At 45.8% G+C, this 18,310-nt stretch overlaps 1 protein-coding gene and 1 long non-coding RNA gene across 2 annotated transcripts; both read left to right on the forward strand.

Moving 5' to 3' along the window:
* The first annotated feature begins 7,964 nt into the window (after window positions 1-7,964).
* LOC127304507 (uncharacterized) lies at window positions 7,965-9,392 on the forward strand. Its single transcript, XR_007853418.2, has 3 exons — window positions 7,965-8,064; window positions 9,027-9,138; window positions 9,261-9,392. It is a non-coding gene; the product is annotated as an uncharacterized lncRNA (long non-coding RNA).
* Window positions 9,393-16,929: 7,537 nt separating this feature from the next.
* On the forward strand, window positions 16,930-17,964 carry LOC139831442 (uncharacterized). The gene has a single exon (XM_071820721.1). It carries the CDS (start codon window positions 16,930-16,932, stop codon window positions 17,962-17,964), a length of 1,035 nt encoding a protein of 344 aa, XP_071676822.1.
* The last annotated feature ends 346 nt before the right edge of the window (window positions 17,965-18,310 follow it).

An 18,310-nucleotide genomic window follows, 5' to 3' on the forward strand; every position in this document is an offset into this window, starting at 1 on the left:
TTTTGTGCAAAAAAAGTTTGAAAAATGGTAAAACAGCATTAACTTTTGCATACGACATCGGAAAAAAACGTATAATATATCAAAATCATCGTGGGAAAAAGTTACATCCGAATTCACCCGGGTTTACCCGGTTAGCCAAATTTTAGATTCTCAAAATTCCAAATGAAAATACGAAAGCAGGAAGATTTTAGTTTTTACTATATATTTCGGATTCTATATTTTTTATTTTTTTAACAAATAATTTTTTAATTGCATCCTGCATAAAGATTACTATCATTTTTACCCAATTGTTATATTTTCAAATTTTTAGGTTTTAGGTTTGGCAAAAAAAATTAATTAATTAATTAAAAATAATACAAATTAAAAAGTTAATGTTTATTTATTTATTCAAGATTATTATTACAAAAATCATTACTTTTGTTTATTAAAATAATTATTTGAAATTCAAACAATAAAGAAATGTGACATCGACCAACATGTTAATAGGATTGATATGATACTACTATCACATATATGCGCGCGAAGCACTTGGATGCGGAACGGGATGGAACTCGGAAGTTAAGCGTGGTAGTGCTAGAGTAGTGGGAGGATGAGTGACCGAGCGAGAAGTTTGACCACGAGTATGTAATTTGACTAGAGATACGTGTAGTTAGAGATAGAGACTAAACTATGCAAATAACTGAAATAATAGAAATTCTGAAGAAAAAATAGGAAAAAGTGGAGTGAAAAAAAATTAGAAATAGTAAAATTAGAAAAAATTCACCTAGGGACATTTTTCGTCCCGACGGACGGAACCCACGTGGATGGACCTTTAGTCCCAGTTCGTAAGCAACCAGGACTAAAGGGGGGAGGGGCCTTTAGTCCCGGTTGCACAACCGGGACTAAAGACCATTTTTCTACTAGTGGAACTACCAAAGCCCTCATTACTTAAATTTTAAGGAATATGATGCAAACTGTTAAAAATATATTTGGTATATGTATATTAGGTAGTCTAGGATTTGTAATATCTGGCTATCATATCTCTAGGAGAGCTATCTTAGCCTCCAAGTTTGTATCACTATATATACTCACTCGAGAGGCTCAATACAACATCCAACACATTACGCCAAACATCTCTCTATCATTCTACATGGTATCAGAGCGGCACCGATCCTAACCTAGCCGCCGCCCAAGCTTCCACGCCGCGCCGCCCCCGGGGAGGTCGATCTTCATGATCTACTGGTCTGCCGATATGTTGATCCGATGCCCTCCAGTCTTTTTTTCGATCTTTAGATCGGTTTTCTTTTTATCCGCCGGTCGCTCGACCGGCGTTTTCTTTTTTGGTTTTGCCGATCATAGATCGGATTGAGTCGTCCACCGCCGCCGTCATCACGCATCTCTACTCCAACCTCGGCGTCGACTTAGCACCGGCTCTCCTCCATCATTCGCCCTACACCAGCCACCGCGGTCGACTCGCTGGCTGGCTGCAGCGCCTGCCTTGGTAGGCTGCCGCAACCGGCTCGCCCACATCGTCTCCGCCTCGGCCGGCCCGCCTCCATCTACCGTGGGGCACGGCTGCACGCGATGCACATGGGACACCGTTTGCGTCGCAGCCGGCCGCCTTGGCCTGCACGGTCTGCATCGCCGGTTCTTCTTCCCCGTCATTGCCCGGGACATAACCGACAACGTCGCCAATGACTCCGATCTGGAGGACTTTGCCGCTGCCACGGGGCTTGCTATCAACTTCGACAATTCGTGCTTCGTTCCCATGGATCTCTCTTCGGAAGATGCGGCTACCATGGAGGCCACCCTTGGGTGCCCCATTTCGACATTCCCCCAACCGTATCTCGGGCACCCCTTGTCCCCCACGAAACTCCCCGCCTCTGCTTTCGCACCTCTTGTCCTCTCCTTCGACTGTCGTCTCTCTGGTTGGCGCGCAAACCTGTTATCCGCTGGCGGTAGGCTCGTCTTGTGTAACGCTGTTCTGAATAATCTTGCTACGTATTATATGTGCTCATACTTGCTTCCCCGTGGGGTTATTGACAGGATCGACAAGAGGCGCCGCGCCTTCTTCTGGACCGGGAAGGACTCTTGCTCGGGTGGCCGCTGTCTAGTTGCGTGGGACAAGGTAATGTTGCCTACGCAGGAGGACGGCTTCGGTATTAAGGATCTCCACCGGCAAAACAGGTGTTTGCTTTTAAATTTTGTTCATAGCCTCCACTTACCTAACCCCCTCCCCTGGAAAAGTTGGTTTTTCTCATCTACATGCCGTGATTTGGGGGAATCCTCCAAGTCCCCCTCCTTCCTCGAGAAGATCGTCGACCACTGCCTCCCCCTCTACCGCGCCATCACCAGGGTTGAGGTGGTGGACGGTCGCGCCACGTCCTTTTGGCTGGACAAGTGGACGCTGGGTCCCATCCTGGCTACCCGCTTCCCCGCCATCTTCTCCCACTGTACTCGCCTTCACGCCACGGTGGCCACGGTGGTCGAGGGCGGGATCGACCTCCAGCCCCGCCTTTCTACCGCTGCAGCCTGCGAGCTCCTTGAGGTGCAGCGACTGGTAGCCGGCATCTCCCTCGGACCTGGCGCTGACAGACGGTTCATCGACACCGTGCGGAAGGCCAGTTTCAGCTCTCGGGAGGCTTACCGTATGATGTCGCCTCCGCGCCCCACTGATGCCTCCTCCTGTGTGGCTTGGTCTCTCCGTCTCCCCTCCAAGCTGAAGATCTTCGCTTACCTCGCCGACATCGACCGCCTGAGCACAAGGGCGAACCTATTCCTGTAGAAGTGGTGCTGCGTTGGCTTCCCTTCGACCATTTTCTCTCTTAATAAAACTAATCACTGGCGCCCGTGACCGTGCACGTATCTGACATTCTGACGCAGTTCAAAAACAAACAACTGTCTTCCACGTCTCCTTTGTTCCTTCTGTTAGCCTGTACACAGAGTATGAACGAGTCTACTATATACGGAGTAGCTAGCTAGCATTGCAAGCAAAAACATACGTGTCGTCGGAACAATGTATCTATCTGTGGACGGGGTAGAGTACAGTGCTCATATTTGCCAGATCAAATTTCGAAGCTACTTTATACAGCCTATAAGTGTCGTCCTCAGATAAAAAAAATTATCTCCTGAAAGCAAGACACACAACTACGATATCACATCATCATCGGCGTTCAGCGAGGCATCCAGGACGCAATTTAGCAACGGTGCACTTTAATCATCATGTTGCAATTGGCTAACTTTAATTATGTAGTATTTTTTATTGGCGAGAAAAAAGCAGGACTTTATTGTGTATTTTTATTATTATTTTGGTTTAAGTATATGTGTACAAGAGATTTGTACACTCTCTGGACCCTTCGAAAGTGTGAATGCCGATGAATAATCCTACCTCTAGGACTAGGACTAAATTTATTGCCAAGTTTTATCAATTATATGTAAAAATATATTAATATTATTTATAAACTAACCTGAGGTTAGGTGGTTAGGAGGGTGGTTGTACCCCTAGCCCAACAAAGTTCAAACCCCAGGTTTGACATCTGTATGTCTCATAAAGGCGGAATATTCATTCAGTGGGAGGCGATGTTCCCATCGATAGCTAGGCGCCTATGGTGACTTCGTCAATTTCAAAATCCAATCCGCCGGCTCAGTCTTCTGGATGTGCTCACATGGGTAGGGTGTGCGTGTGTGCGTTCATAGAAGTGAGTGTATGCGTGTGTATGTGAGCGTCTGCATTTGTACTGTATTTCTCAAAAAATAAACTAAAATGATAACATTAGTAACATAATGTTTTAATATACTATCATTATTTAAATTTATTTTTTATATATTGATATTTTATCATAAATAATTGGTCAATGATTATAAATACGGAGTATAATCTTTACTTTGACCAAACTTACATGCAGAGATATATGAAACGGAGAGGGTAAATACATAGTACCACTCGATGGCATTCTAAGCTCGATCGATATGCACGGTAGCTCCAACTAAGCTATGCCACTACAGCTTTTGGATCGTTTGTTTGTTAAAGCATAGATAGAGCTAAGATTCCTACATTTTGAAATTTTCAATTGGCAATCCTTTTTGTCAAAAAACAAGGGTGGGCCCATCAATCCGAATGGCATTTCAAATATAGAGGCCACCTTTTTTGCTTGCCCATTTTTAGCATGATGCCTAGCTTTGAATTACAGGGAAAAGCGATGCTGTCAAAAGTCTATCGTAGATGCATGGACCACAGAACTTTGCATGCCAGCAATTCAAAAACATCGAAGAGATGAAGAACTGAAGAAGCAAAGAGAAATATATTGCAAGTTAGCAGTTTGGGCACGTAGCTAGGCCTAAATTCAGTAGTGACAACTGGGCTTCCATCAGCTGCATGCATATGAATGATCAGGGAGTGTTAGGTTTAATCGCAGCACCGACAAATAAATTAGATGTGCTTTTTAGCCGTAGTACCTACTTTTGCTTTTTGAAAGGGAAAAATGGGGAGACCTTTACCAACTTTTAGTGGCCATGATATGGCGGGGTTTCACTCGAACTGTTGATAAAAAGCAGAACTGCGCTAATCAAACATTAGGTGTACTGCTGTTCAATGATATACTGAACTAGGGCGACACCGGGGGCGACTCCACCCGCTGCCTCCAGAGCCCCTCGCCGTTGCTGCTCCCCACGCCGCCGCTGCCGCCGGCCCTTGCTGCGGTGGTGGGCCCTGCCGTCGAAGGTGGTTTGGGGCGGAGGTTGTCGGGGAAGGCTGCCATGGCTGCTAGGGCGGGTGTGGCCGGCTCATCTCCGTGCAGCAACCAGGGCGGCGCCCTTGGTTGGGGTGGTGGTGGAGATCCTCACACGACGGCATCATGGCTGGCGGTGAAGAAGCAGGGCCGGCGGGTGGTTGCCGTAACCTCAGATCTCGATCTGGGTACCCTACCACTGCCCGGATCCTCTTCGCCGCGTGGTGGGCCGGATCCGGTGGGGGACCGACCCTGCTCGACCGTCTCCTTTCCCAGTGTTGGTCTAGCCTCAGGGTTATTGGTAGGGTTTGGTGTGGCTGCTTGCAGGTTTCGGGCGGTTGGCATGGGGCTGCTCGCAAGGCTTGAATAAAGGTGGTGGTTCTAGGGTTCTTCTTTTGTGAAGATGAAGACCTTTCGGATACCGATCCTTCTTCATCTAGCCGGAGTGATGAGTTCCGGAAGTCGCCGCCGGAGAATGGAACGGTGCATCTTTCGCTTGGAGTTTGCTGGATCGGGTGATATTCGGTCGCGCGCACCTATGCTTTTATTCCGACCGTTTGGTTCTGGAGGGAGCGGCACGAAACTCTGTTCTGTGTTGCCATCAGATGACATTCTGATCATGGTGAAAATCAGAGGCGGAGAATATCATGAAGCCGAATTGGAGGACTACCAATGGAGGTTCGAGTCTTTGTAATGTTTAGGGATTTGCTTGGTGTTCTGGTTCTCTAAGTAGTAGTATGCAAGTGGGGTGGCAGCACATGTGAAGTTCAAAATTTTACCTTTCAGAGTGAAAATTCAAGGCATGGTCTTAATTGGTTGTGACTGACAATGACCTTGTTGAAGGCATTATTTTCATATCCAGGACTATTTTTAGGGTGAAAACCTAAGATCTTTGATCTTGAGACAACGGCGCTTATGCACTGTTTCCCTTCTTGGAGGTATCATTTTTGGAGAGCCTGGAGTTCAGGTGTTGTCTTGGTGATGGATGTATTGTTGCTGCTAGGGCTGAACCACCATAGAGGGACTTTTTTTCTTAGTTTTCTTTTTTTGGGAGGTGCATCTGTATTATCATTAGGGAAGTGCGCAGTTGCACAGGCTAGGTGTAAATGGTATCTTTTTAATATTAATATTTTTTCTTTTATCGAAAAAATATAACATGCTTACACAAAATACGTATGCATGTCGTACCTAACTGGTTACTCACTGAACTGCTGGTGTTTGTCATTGTGAATAGTAGAGATCAGTGCACTAGTACGGTGTGCATACTACGTAGTACTTATTGATGCACGAGGCATTTAGTATCCCTGTGCGAGCTCTGATATCATGTGCGATCTCTAGATATCAATTATGAACCACGTCCTTGAATATTCGTGTGCGAGTTTTGGGTCTCAAGTGTCAAAACACGTGGAGCTGGATTTCTCTTATAAAGGTTGCGAAGCTACTCGGCTGTTGGAGGGCCTTCAAGGGGCAAATCCATCGTGATCGTTCCTTGCCCATGCGACAGTAAAATTATTCCCTCAGTTTTCACCTCAACCGTTCGATACGGTAATTTTTTTCTCACTTTTGATCATGGAAACAAGTCAATGACACATGGGACCAGCTACGTGCGGGGGGCGCCAGTCGGTGGCAGGCACGCGCTCTCGCCCGTGTCACACCTCTCCCAACCATGGTGAAAACCCTAGAGCAATCGCGAGTCGCGAGTGGTTCCTGACCTCCTCCCAGCCCCAATCGGCCGCCTCCCCTCCTCCCCCAATCCCAGCATCCTCTCCCCCGCCGCCAATCAGCCACCTCTCTCATTTTCTCTCCCCACTGCGCTCCTCCTCCAGCTCTCCAAATCGAGGCGACCGCGACAAGCGCACAGCAGGAGGAGGCGTGTTGGTGCAGCGGACGGCGGCGGTCTCAGGTGGTGCATTCTCACACGCAGGTGACCGGCGGCTGGGCAATGCCGCCGCCACTGAGCCGCAGGTGGCTGTGCGCGAGGGCGGCCAGCCGAGGAAGAATACCACGCGATGATGGGGCGGCAACACCACGGCCTTCAGCACCCTCATCGTCACCAGCCCTCCCCTGCCCTAAGTCATCTCGTGCTTGCTTGCTCCTCGTCCTTGTTCTCGTCCAACCTCTGTACATGGTTTGCTTGGAGCAGAGAAAGCGAGAGGAGAGGTGGATTCGGTGCGCAGCCGGATGGGAGGAGGTCAGCGATGATAACGACGCGTTTAATCTGCTGGTTGGTAGCAGCACAGCCTCTTATTTTTGTAAGCCAAATCGTCAAATCTGCTCAAGAACGAAAATATGATTTGCAGATTCTGATCACACCTCGTGTTGCTGCAGCTCCAGGATGAGATGCTCATCTTGCTCGGTTTCAGAGCCCTGTGGGCCTCTTTGCCGCTTGGCCTCGTCATCCTCTCTGCATCAGCATCTTGCCTCCCAAAACAAGCCAAGGATAAGATCATTGCCTCCCTTCCAGCCATGAAAAGAAAATGGTTAGCTAACAGAGGTCTTGCTACTCGTTGACCATTTAGTTATCATGGATAAATTTGGTGCTCAACTGCTCATTAACTGAATTATATCTCCTTTTGTTGGTTTGGTTCTTGAATTCACGGTGAAACCAGAACAATATATAGGGGTCGAGGTGGTAAGGAAAGTGGCCCAGATCGGAATCAAGCCACTGGAATTGTACTGAGCTGAGCAGGTAGAGTGATTTTCATGATGTATTCTTTCTAGAAAGAAACACAAGGGATAAATCTGAAATTGTGGACTCAAAGAATGGTTAGTGCAGTTCATGTATTTTCTCAGCTGTTATGATCTGGACCTAAATATAGGTTAGAAGTCTAAAGTACTGTTCAAAGCTTCTCTCCACGTGTAATGTTATTCCTTGCTGCTGACTAGCTTTGGTCATATTTTGGGTATACTGTAGATGTTTTCGTGCACTGCTCATTTCTGCGAAACTTGTATTCTCTACGTCTTCCGTTTAGCTAGGCTGCAATTTTTTACAGGGAAATATGTTGGCTTCATCATTATAGATATTAACAAATGTGTGCTTCATATGCCGCAGAGATTCTTATTGTTACTCTTTTGGTAAAAGGGAGAGGTTCTTGTACTGTTTGGACAGAATTATGAGTCCCTCGTGGCTTACATGCCTTATAAAGCTAGGAAGAATTTAATTTTGGATATTTGTGTTTCATTTTTATTTTATGATGTTGGCATTCTGTTCATGATAGCATTTCAGCCAACATCTTATATGCTCATCTTATTCCCTAGCTTATAAGAAGATAAATCAAATTACATGGAGAATTTGCCCGGCCTGCTCATCACTATGCACAACAAGGCGTTCGGTGAACCTGCAACAACACAATGGGAGGTTGGTTCTCGAGCAAAGTTCTTGTGCTTGTTCATATTTGAGTCCTCTGATAATAATTACCCACTCAACCACTATCCAGAAGTTGAAGTTTGCACTGATTGTATTTTTACCTTACCCCTGAAAAATTCATCGAACTAATTGATTGCAATTTACACTTCCTGTTGTTATTTCTGGATGTGAAAATATAAATTAGTTAAATGGCCATCGGACTGTGAGTATATAGTTGATGTATTTGCTTGTTTCTTGGCCTACCCCTACAAATTCCATCTAACTAAATGATTCAAACTACATAGTACTGTCTGCGGCTAATAAATAACCTAATTCAACAAACAATAATTACGGTAGTAGTATCAAGTGCCATTATAAGTCACAAGGTGGTGGGGCATCATGCTTTGTTTGGCATCAGGATTCTTCATTTTAATGAAACTTCAGATTTGATATTAGTTACCTGATTGTCAAATGGTCGAATTTTGCCTCAGGATCCGTCTTTGTGGGGTCACATATGTTATGGTCCGTTGATATTAAACCAGAATATATATGTGAATGATTTTCATCTGGAATCCAGGTCTTGACTCGGTTTTGCAGTATGGAATAACTATTTTTCTGAATATGAGAATTGGGTTATTTGATCTATATAGGTAATTAACAAGTCTGTACTGTTCAACATGGTCAGAATTAAAATGAAGCTCCTCTGATGTAGAATTCAAAATAAATACATGCAGTAAGCTCATTAAGGTATCATAGGGGAGAACAACCTATGTTTTCTGAAATTATATTTGGTTCCGTTTGCGAAAGTAGACAAATAGCAATCTTGATGAAACACTGCATTTTTCATTCATGGTAACGGTATTTCCATGTGACTGAAGCTAATGCCTTTTAGAATTAGAAACGGGACTAAAATTTATGTTTTTCCAAGTTTTCTGTTTGTATCTATATGCTTTCTGCAGCCAATTATTATGTAGAGAGCATAAGATCAAACTGGTTCTTTGGGATGATCGAAGTTGAGGGCTTTGTGCTATGGGAGATATGGAACACTCATTGCCTTTGTTGGACGATTGCCTAAGATGGTCAAAGGTAAATTTGTTGGCTGATTTTTTAGATGGAATTCTTACTGCCCAGTACAACGAGAATGATCTGAACCTGAGATATTGTTATAAGGTGATTTGTCGCTAATTTTGTATTTTTCCTATTTGCAGACCTTCTGCTTTATCTGATTCTATTCTTCCATTTTCCGTGGCATGATAACAAATTAACTTTAATTCCCAGCCTCTCCTTGCCTTCCAATGCAGTATCGCTTACTTCAAAAGACCTTTTGGTCCTTCTAATAAGTTAAGGTCAGCATATTTTGCCTTGTCCTACTGCTCTGCATTCTGACGGATTGAGCACTGCCTAAACCACCTCCATATAACCACTTTTAGTTATCAATAAATGGATTCATAACTGCTCCGCAAATTCATCCACAAGGCAGTAGCCTCGGTTGATGGCACATCAAGTGCTAAAGGAACAGCAATGTGCGCTCCTCTAGAATCTCTGAAAACATCATCCATTGTCTTTTTTGCAAAGATGCAACATGTTATATACGTATGCCTTTTTCAATTTCTTGCTATGGAGCAATGATAGCTAATGCACATCAGGCTATTGCTAAGGAGCAATGATTTGCGTCGGTGGTAATTAGGGGATTAAGGATGCCTATGCACATATATTGCCCTCTTTCAGTAAGAAAACTTGCACTGTGCTTTGATTACCTGCATATACTTTTGCAATTTATGCGATTAAACATATTACAGAAGAGGACTGCCCTTCATTCAACGATGCCCTTTATGCGACCAAGCTCCGGAAGATGTGAACCACCTACTCATGCAATACATAGGTTTGCTTCAGACCATGTCAAGCGAAAGGGTGCAGCGGTTTTGAGCCTTTTTCGAAAATGGGCACTTTATTACTTGCGCAATAGACCCGGCCTCTGCATAACTAAGATGCACACAGCCGCACACAAATTCGTTACAAAACCAGAAAGGTGTTCAAATGGATAAAAAAAGTTCAAAAAACAGAAGCAAATTCTAGGTAGGAGGATCTAGCCGAAGGTCACGCTGCCACCCATGTTGGGAAAAAATATCCCTCGCCGTATCCTCCAACCGTGAAGACACCTCCGTAAAGAGGTCCCGGTGCTCGACACGCTGCAACGGTATCCATGAGCGGAGCAAAGCCGTGCATCGGTAGATGACCTGCAAAAAAGAAGAAGAAACATTATTGAAAATCTTGTCATTTCTACATAGCCATAGCGACCAGATAATTGCAATCGCTCCCATCCTAATAAGACGTTTAAACCTAACATCCACACCATTGAGCCAGTTGCCAAATAAATTGACAACACTACGTGGTGGGTATAAGGTAGACCCTATTTGGACAGCTGACCATATAGACCTAGCTAACTTACATTGGAAGAATAAGTGGTTAATTGTCTCGTCTTGATGACAGAAGACACACTTTTTACTTCCATGCCAGTTGCGTTTGGCAAGATTATCTTTAGTAAGGATTACCCCCCGACGAAGATACCATGCAAAGATTTTTGTTCTCAACGGTATTTTCATCTTCCAAATCTTTGAATTATTATCGATCGGGAGTTCTGGCTGAATTAAAGCATTGTACATGGAAGCCACTGAGAATGTACCATTCCCGGTAAGGTTCCACCGAAATTCATCCGGTCCCTGCGTCAGTTGAACTAACTCAAGACGCTGTAACAATTCCTGCCACGAGGTTTGTCTGAGACCGATGAGACTTCTTCTGAAATCCACATTTGGTGGGAAGTCTTCCAACACCTTAGCGATAGTATCGCTTTTGTGGCGCACTATATTGTACAATGCCGGATACTGTTCTCGGAGCGTGGTGTTACCCAACCATATATCCTCCCAGAAACGAATTTCCGATCCATCCTTAATAGAGAAAGATCCATATGGAAAGAAAAACTTCTTTGTTTCCATAAGACCAGCCCAAAAATGTGAATCTCCTGGTTTCCAAATAACCTGAGATAAAGCTTTTGAGCCAATATACTTCCTCTTGAGGAGTGTTTGCCATATGCCCTCTTCGGTAAGTAGTTTATACAACCATTTACCGAGAAGTGCCCTATTTTTGATCTGGAGGTCTTGAATACCAAGTCCTCCATGATCTTTGGGCCGACACAGCACACTCCATTTAGCCAGCCGATATTTACGCTTCTCGCAGTCCCCTTGCCAGAAGAATCTTGATCGGAAATAATCCAACCGTTTTAAGACTCCTCTGGGAAGTTGGAAGAAAGAAATCATATATAGTACCATATTACTCAGTACCGCATTTATGAGAACTAATCTTCCTCCCAAGGACAGCAATTTGCCTTTCCAACTAGTTAATCTAATCTGAAGTCTTTCCTCAACCAATTTCCACTCAGCATTGGTAAGTCTCCGATAGTGAATCGGAATTCCCAAGTACCTAATTGGAAATTGACCTTGGCCGCAGCCGAAAAGCTCAGAATACTCTGTAACATGATCTTGGGCCTCACCAAAACAAAACAATTCACTCTTATGGAAATTTATTTTCAGACCAGACAAAAGCTCGAACGCAGAAAGAATTAACTTCAGGTTCCGAGCCTTGTCTATGTCATGATCCATAAAAAGAATTGTATCATCGGCATATTGAAGAATGGATAAACCTCCATCAACCAGGTGAGGAATAACCCCTTCAATCTGGCCCTCAGACTTTGCACGTTCAATCAAGACAGCAAGCATATCAGCCACTATATTAAATAGCACTGGCGATAATGGATCTCCCTGTCTTAGTTCTTTCTTAGTCTGGAAGTATTTGCCCACGTCATCATTGACTTTAATGGCAACACTTCCTCCTGAGATAAAACTATTGATTAACGCACACCACTCACCAGAGAAACCTTTCATTCTGAGAGTTTGTTGCAAAAAGGGCCACTTGACCTTATCATATGCTTTTTCGAAGTCGATCTTTAAAATGACGCCATTCAACTTCTTTCTATGCAATTCATGAACAGTTTCATGGAGGACTACAACCCCATCCAGAATATTCCGTCCTTGCATAAAAGCTGTTTGAGAAGGCCTAATCACATGATCTGCCACCGAATTTAATCGGATCGTGGCAACTTTAGTGAATATTTTAAAGCTCACATTAAGAAGACAAATAGGGCGGTATTGTTGAATCCTTTCTGCCTCATTAACCTTGGGCAATAAGATAATTTCACCAAAGTTGAGCCTAAAAAGCTCTAGCTGCCCAGCATGCAGATCCGTAAAAAGAGCTAGCAAATCAGCCTTGATGACATCCCAGAAAGATTGATAAAATTCAGCTGGGAAACCATCAGGGCCAGGGGCTTTATTATGCTCCATTTGGAAGACAGCTTTTCTTACTTCCTCCTTAGAGTAAGGCGAAGTGAGAAAATTATTCTCCGCTTGAGAGACTTGGGGGATATCCTCCGTTCTTGTCTCATCCAACGAGAAATTGCTTTCCTCTGGAGCACCAAAAAGCCCTTTGTAATAACTTGTAATAAATGACTTTAGTTGCTCATGACCCTCAATCGTCCCCTCATCCTGAACGAGAGTACGAATAAGCTTCTTCCTGTGTCTGCCATTAGCCACACAATGAAAGTACCTTGTATTCGAATCTCCTTCGAGAATAAATTGGGCCTTAGATCGTTGGTACCATTTCAGCTCCTCTTCGCGCAGAAGTTTTGCGATTTCCGCGTTTGATTGGCTTTTTTGCTCAATCTCTTGTGCGGAAAGCGGTCTAACTTCTGCTTTAGCTTCGAGGTCATCTATAATAGATGAGAGTCGCTGTTTTTCTTTTCTAAGAATGCCAGTTGTATGTCGTGCCCAACCACATAGGTGTTTGCGTACCGCACGCATTTTGTTATTCCACCTCTGTATCGGAGACGCACCCACAACCGGCCTATCCCATACCTTTTTAACCATGGTTTGAAAACCTTCTCGATTCAGCCAACCGAGTTCAAATTTGAAACGGCGGTTATTCGGAGGTCTAGGTAAACCAGTGGATAATAATATGGGAGCATGATCCGAGAACCCAACAATACGTTCTAGCGCGCGTACCGTCACCATTGGAAATTTCAATTCCCAGTCGGTATCCATTAGTACGCGATCTAGCTTTTCATATGTTGGCTCTGGAAGATTGTTAGCCCAAGTAAATTGTCTGCCAGTCATTGACACCTCCCTCAAATCCAAGCTGTCTATGACCGCATTGAACAAGAAAGGCCAATGATTGTCAAAACTACCTCTGCTCTTCTCGCATGGAAATCTCAGCAAATTAAAATCCCCCCCTATGAGAATAGGGTGAGGGTTTTCCTTTGCTAGATTCACCAACTCGCGTAGGAAGGCGGCCTTATGAGCTTCCTGGGCAGCACCATACACGGCTACAAGACTCCATATGAAATTGTCAGCTCTATTACGGATGTGGAATTTGATATGGTATTCCCCAACCGAATGTGCTAACACTTCCATGGAGTCTGTTTTGACACCGAGTAGGATCCCCCCGGAGCGCCCACGGGGCGGACAGGATATCCAAGTAAAGTCTATACCACCGGATATACGGTTCAGAAGACTTTGCGAGAAATCCCGTCGCCCCGTCTCAGAAATAGCCAAAAAATCCAAATTATGATCCCTAATGCAGTCGGCAAAATGTAAGTGTTTAGCCAAGTCACCAAGACCTCTGCTATTCGCGAACATGCCATTCATTGGGAAACAATTGGATATTTGGGAATTTTTGACCGTTTCCGCGGTTTTTTGCTAGAGGGAGATTTGGATTTCCGACGAGATGCCTTTAAGTCATATAAAGAGTACATGTCGTCCTCATCCAAACTCACCTCTGACACCTCACCAACTAGATGAGAAAGAAGCTGACCATCTGATGTGGCAATCGCTTCATCCTCACCCAAGTAAGTGGAGTCCAATCTAGTCGAAGCTTTTGGAATAACCGTGACACGATCAAATTCCATATGCTTCAAGACTCTAGTTGAAACAGAAATCTCCTTTTCGGAACTACCAAGACTAACTCCTAAACCGTTAAGTCTAGAAGAAATAACAGGTGATGAAAAAGATAAAAACGATTTAGACTTATGAGTAGAACTCATACCATCGAAGTCGAGGTTTTTCGCCGCCTTACGGCGCATCGCCTTCTGCATGGTATCCTCGTCCGTCACAGTCCCACCATCCGCATCCACACCAAACCTCCCACTCCTCCTAACCGGAGTGACATACCCAGCATGGCATTCACTCGACGGTACAGGAGTGGGTGGCAGCTGAACAACCGCCCCCCTATGTCGCTGTGAAAGCGACACACAGGGCGTCATCGGTGTCGGTGAGGAACATGCAGCCGATGGTGTGGAAGGTGACTCCGTCATCGCGGGAGCCGACGCCGACGGTGAGGTAGGTGACACCTCTGGTGAGGTAGGATGGGGAGCCGCAGCATCCGGCCTCAAACCCACCCCACCCAGGGTCAACGTCTCCACCGCGGTGGTGTGGGGCAAGGTCGATGTAGAAACCCCACACACCACCACCAACTCGTCTTCTACACACCCCTTCTCCACCGACACCCCCGCCGCAGCAACCGAGACCGTGGGAGGGGGCACAGGCGATGTAGCAGCCCCCTCAACCACCGTCGCAGCACCAGTAAGGGGAGGCGAAGGCGCAGCGGTCTCCCCCTCCAACAGAGTCGAAGTAGATAGAGGAGAGACCAGCGGCGTCGAAACAGGCCCCCTCTCCTCCGGCTCCACCAGCTGAGCCGCCGCGTGCCAAGGTGAGGAAGAGCACACCCCCGGCGACCCCTGCACAACCTGCGAGGCCACGGGGACAACCAACTCCAGTGGAGACCCCGCCGATCGCCCCACTAGCTGCGGAGACACCCTACGAATCCTGTCAACAATCTCCTTTCCTCTCGGAGTCTTCGGACTAGCATTATATGGAGTAATGGCTGGCCATAAAACATGAGAAACCGGTACCGACTTTCCTTGACCATAAGAGGAAGAGGGCGCAGAAGAGTCCACCTCCATATTAGAAGTCTCGGTCGACGGTGCCCCAGATGGTCCAGTGGTATCATCATCCTTATCATTACCTAGGTCCTCTCCATCCATATCATCACCCTTCCGCCTCCAAAAAAACTGAGAGAAGGACGGATCCGCCACAAACTCAGACGGCTCTCTACGGAACACAAAACTGAAAATCTTCAGTTTAACAGCACAAGCCACGGCAAGGAACGGACCAATATCATCCACCTGTGCCTCCAACGCCTTGGAGTTTACCATAGCAACAAGAATACGCACCACCCCGCGGCTCCGCATAGTGACAAGGTCAATATCAAGCGGAACACCAAGAAGAGTCCCAACCGCCCATAAACCATGGAAGTGCCTCACTGTGTATGGAACCCCCTCCACATGTACCCAGACAGGCTTGAGCTCAGATTTATGTTGTATGTCCTGAGGCTTCCAAACTGAGACCGTAGCTGTAGCCTTGTGAGCCGGTACTCCCATCTGGAAACCATCAACACGCTGAAGATCCGCCGCGGAAGGGAAGCCAATGAGAAAGGCATCATCCCCATGTGCAACCGCTTTGAGATGTCCGTCACTACGCCTACCTCGGCCCTCGGCTTTTGTTGCAGGAGAGGGGACTGATGATGCTCTGCTTTGTTTGCCTGATAGCGTGCATAAGGCCCATCTTGCACCGACTTGCTCTCCTACTTGCAGACAGGTTTTGAGCCTACAAAGTACAAACCAGGGTACAGTCCGAGAATGGTTGTACTCGTGGACCAAATTCCCAAGAACAAATCACAAAGAGGTGGCAATGACGATGATTCTGGTAATGTGGAAGAATGCAGGGACTTTTGATCGTACAAGTGCAACTTTACAACAAGATTTACAGGTAGACCCTTGTGGGAGGTGCCAAAAACAACAATAAGCAGGGTTTTGACTTTTGAGTAGACATGCTTTTAATTCAGTCGAGGTATCTTGTAATGAATCTTGTGATTACTCTCTTCCAGCTATGATGAAATGAAAAGAACCTTTCGGTTGCCTCTTCCTGAATTTTTTTGTTTGTTTGTCTTATCACGTGTGAACATTTTGTTTATTTCAGTCTTTTGATCAACTTCTGCTTTATTCGTAAGGTACACAGGTTGTAGTGTTATTGACATGTAAGTTGGGCAATTTTTTTTATATATTATTAAATGATGGTGTACATATTATGGTCAATGTGTGTCTGCTTATGGCTTAGATATAAATCTCAATCATATATTACCATGGATAAACTTATGGTTGCAATATTGTTTCGCTTTTGCCTTTGCGCCGGGACGCAACGGGTCATCTAGTATCCGTAAAGAGCACTAAGCTCCCAGGGTTGTGGGTGCCCCTGGTTGCTTTGCACGTCTCTTTCATGGGCTGATGCGGTCCTTCGCGTGCCTGAGGTGAGGTGTAAGGGCATCTCCAGCGGCGCGACGCAAACGGTCGTTCAGCGATCGTTTTCGTCCGCCATGACCGAAAATGCGTCTGACACCACCTCCAGCGGCTGCGGCGACCCAGATATGGCAGTGCGCATCTAACTTCGGTCTCCGGCGCCGGACCAGGGTCCTCTTCTCCAGCCGTGGCGGAGCCTGCGCACATCTGCGGTGGCTTTCGGCCGTGTCCATCGTTCGCCATGATGGAGGTAAGGGGAAACTCCTCTGCTCTACTGTAGTGTTCGATTCATGTTCGTAGAACTAGTTGGGTTCGATAAGACCGTTCGTAATGCATAGATCTTGTTTGAGTAGACCGTCCAGTTCCGGCTTGTGCATCACGCCATAGCACTCATCATTTGCGTACAAGCCTGGATCCTGATGGTGCACAAAAGAGCAGTTAGGCATGCTGCTTATCCTCATGGGACTTACGGACCTATGTTACAAAGACATCAGGAGAGGATTGCCAACCTAAACAACATGTACAACTGCAACGACGTAGAGGCCATCCAGATGCTACGGATGAGAAGAGCCCCTTTCTATGCACTTGTGAAAACATTCAGGGAAAGAGGACTGCTGACTAATAGCATCCACACATCTGTCGAAGAACAAGTCGCAATGTTTTTTCATGTCGTCGGTCATAACCAGAGATTCAGAGTCATCCATAACACATTCAGGCGATCCACAGAGACTATCTCTCGGTACTTCCAGCAGGTGTTGTACGCAATTGGGGAGCTCAGAGGTGAAATGATCAAGCCAGCATCAATGAACACACCAACCAAGATCAAGAACAACTACATGTGGTCCCCCTATTTCAGGGTGAGTACAAAATCATGTTCCTTCTACCTATCAGATGTGTGCTACTGTCAGAAACATGATTGTGTGCTAATCTTTTTACAAGATTGCATTGGGGCTATTGATGGTACTCATGTCACTGCAAATGTACCAAGATCAATGTCTGCAGCATTCAGCGGGAGGAAGCACTACACCAGCCAGAACATGCTAGCAGATGTGGATTTCGATATGAGGTTCACCTACGTGCTTGCTGGGTGGGAGGGTTTAGCTCATGATGCCAGCATCCTGGCCGGCAGCTTGTCAAGGCCTGATGGGTTGCAAATCCCTGACGGTAAGTTCTACCTTGGAGATGGTGGATATGCATGCCAACATGGAATTCTACCTCCCTTCAGAAAAACAAGGTACCACCTCAACGAGTTCTCTGCACCGACCTCTGAATGCGAGAGAGTTGTTCAATCTCAGACACTCAAGCTTCGAGTCACCATTGAGAGTGCCTTTGATGCATTGAAGAACAGGTTCAAGGTCCTTGATCAGAAACCGTTCCACACGTTTGACACTCAGGTAAAGCTGGTCCTTGCTTGCTGCATTCTTCACAACTGGATCCTAGCTAGGCTGGGGTGAGGATGAGTTCTTCGAAGAGGTTGTTCACTTTTGATGAAGTAGAGACCGGCCATGGCGTGGAAGCAGGCGACAATGATGCCTGGAAGGTGAAGAGGCAAGAGTGGGCAGACGCAATGTGGGAAGCCAAAGGCAACACCACCATCTGAGAAGAAGTGAAGAAGTGGAAGTGAAGAAGAAGAAGAAGAACCCCTATGGTCCTGTGTTTCTAGAACCCTTTTCGATCCCCGCTTATTGAACAACCCCGTTATGATAAACTGCAATTCGTAGTAGCTAGGGAGCCTCGTGTTATGAACTACCATTCGTAGTAGCTAGGGATGATTTTGTCAACTGATTGCAACTATCATGA

This window comes from Lolium perenne, chromosome 5 (genome assembly GCF_019359855.2).
Source record: "Lolium perenne isolate Kyuss_39 chromosome 5, Kyuss_2.0, whole genome shotgun sequence".
Classification (NCBI taxonomy): domain Eukaryota; kingdom Viridiplantae; phylum Streptophyta; class Magnoliopsida; order Poales; family Poaceae; genus Lolium; species Lolium perenne.

Coding starts and splice junctions, on each gene's coding strand:
- LOC139831442 (XM_071820721.1), top strand. CDS start 16,930: ATGGTGCACAAAAGAGCAGTTAGGCATGCTGCTTATCCTCATGGGACT.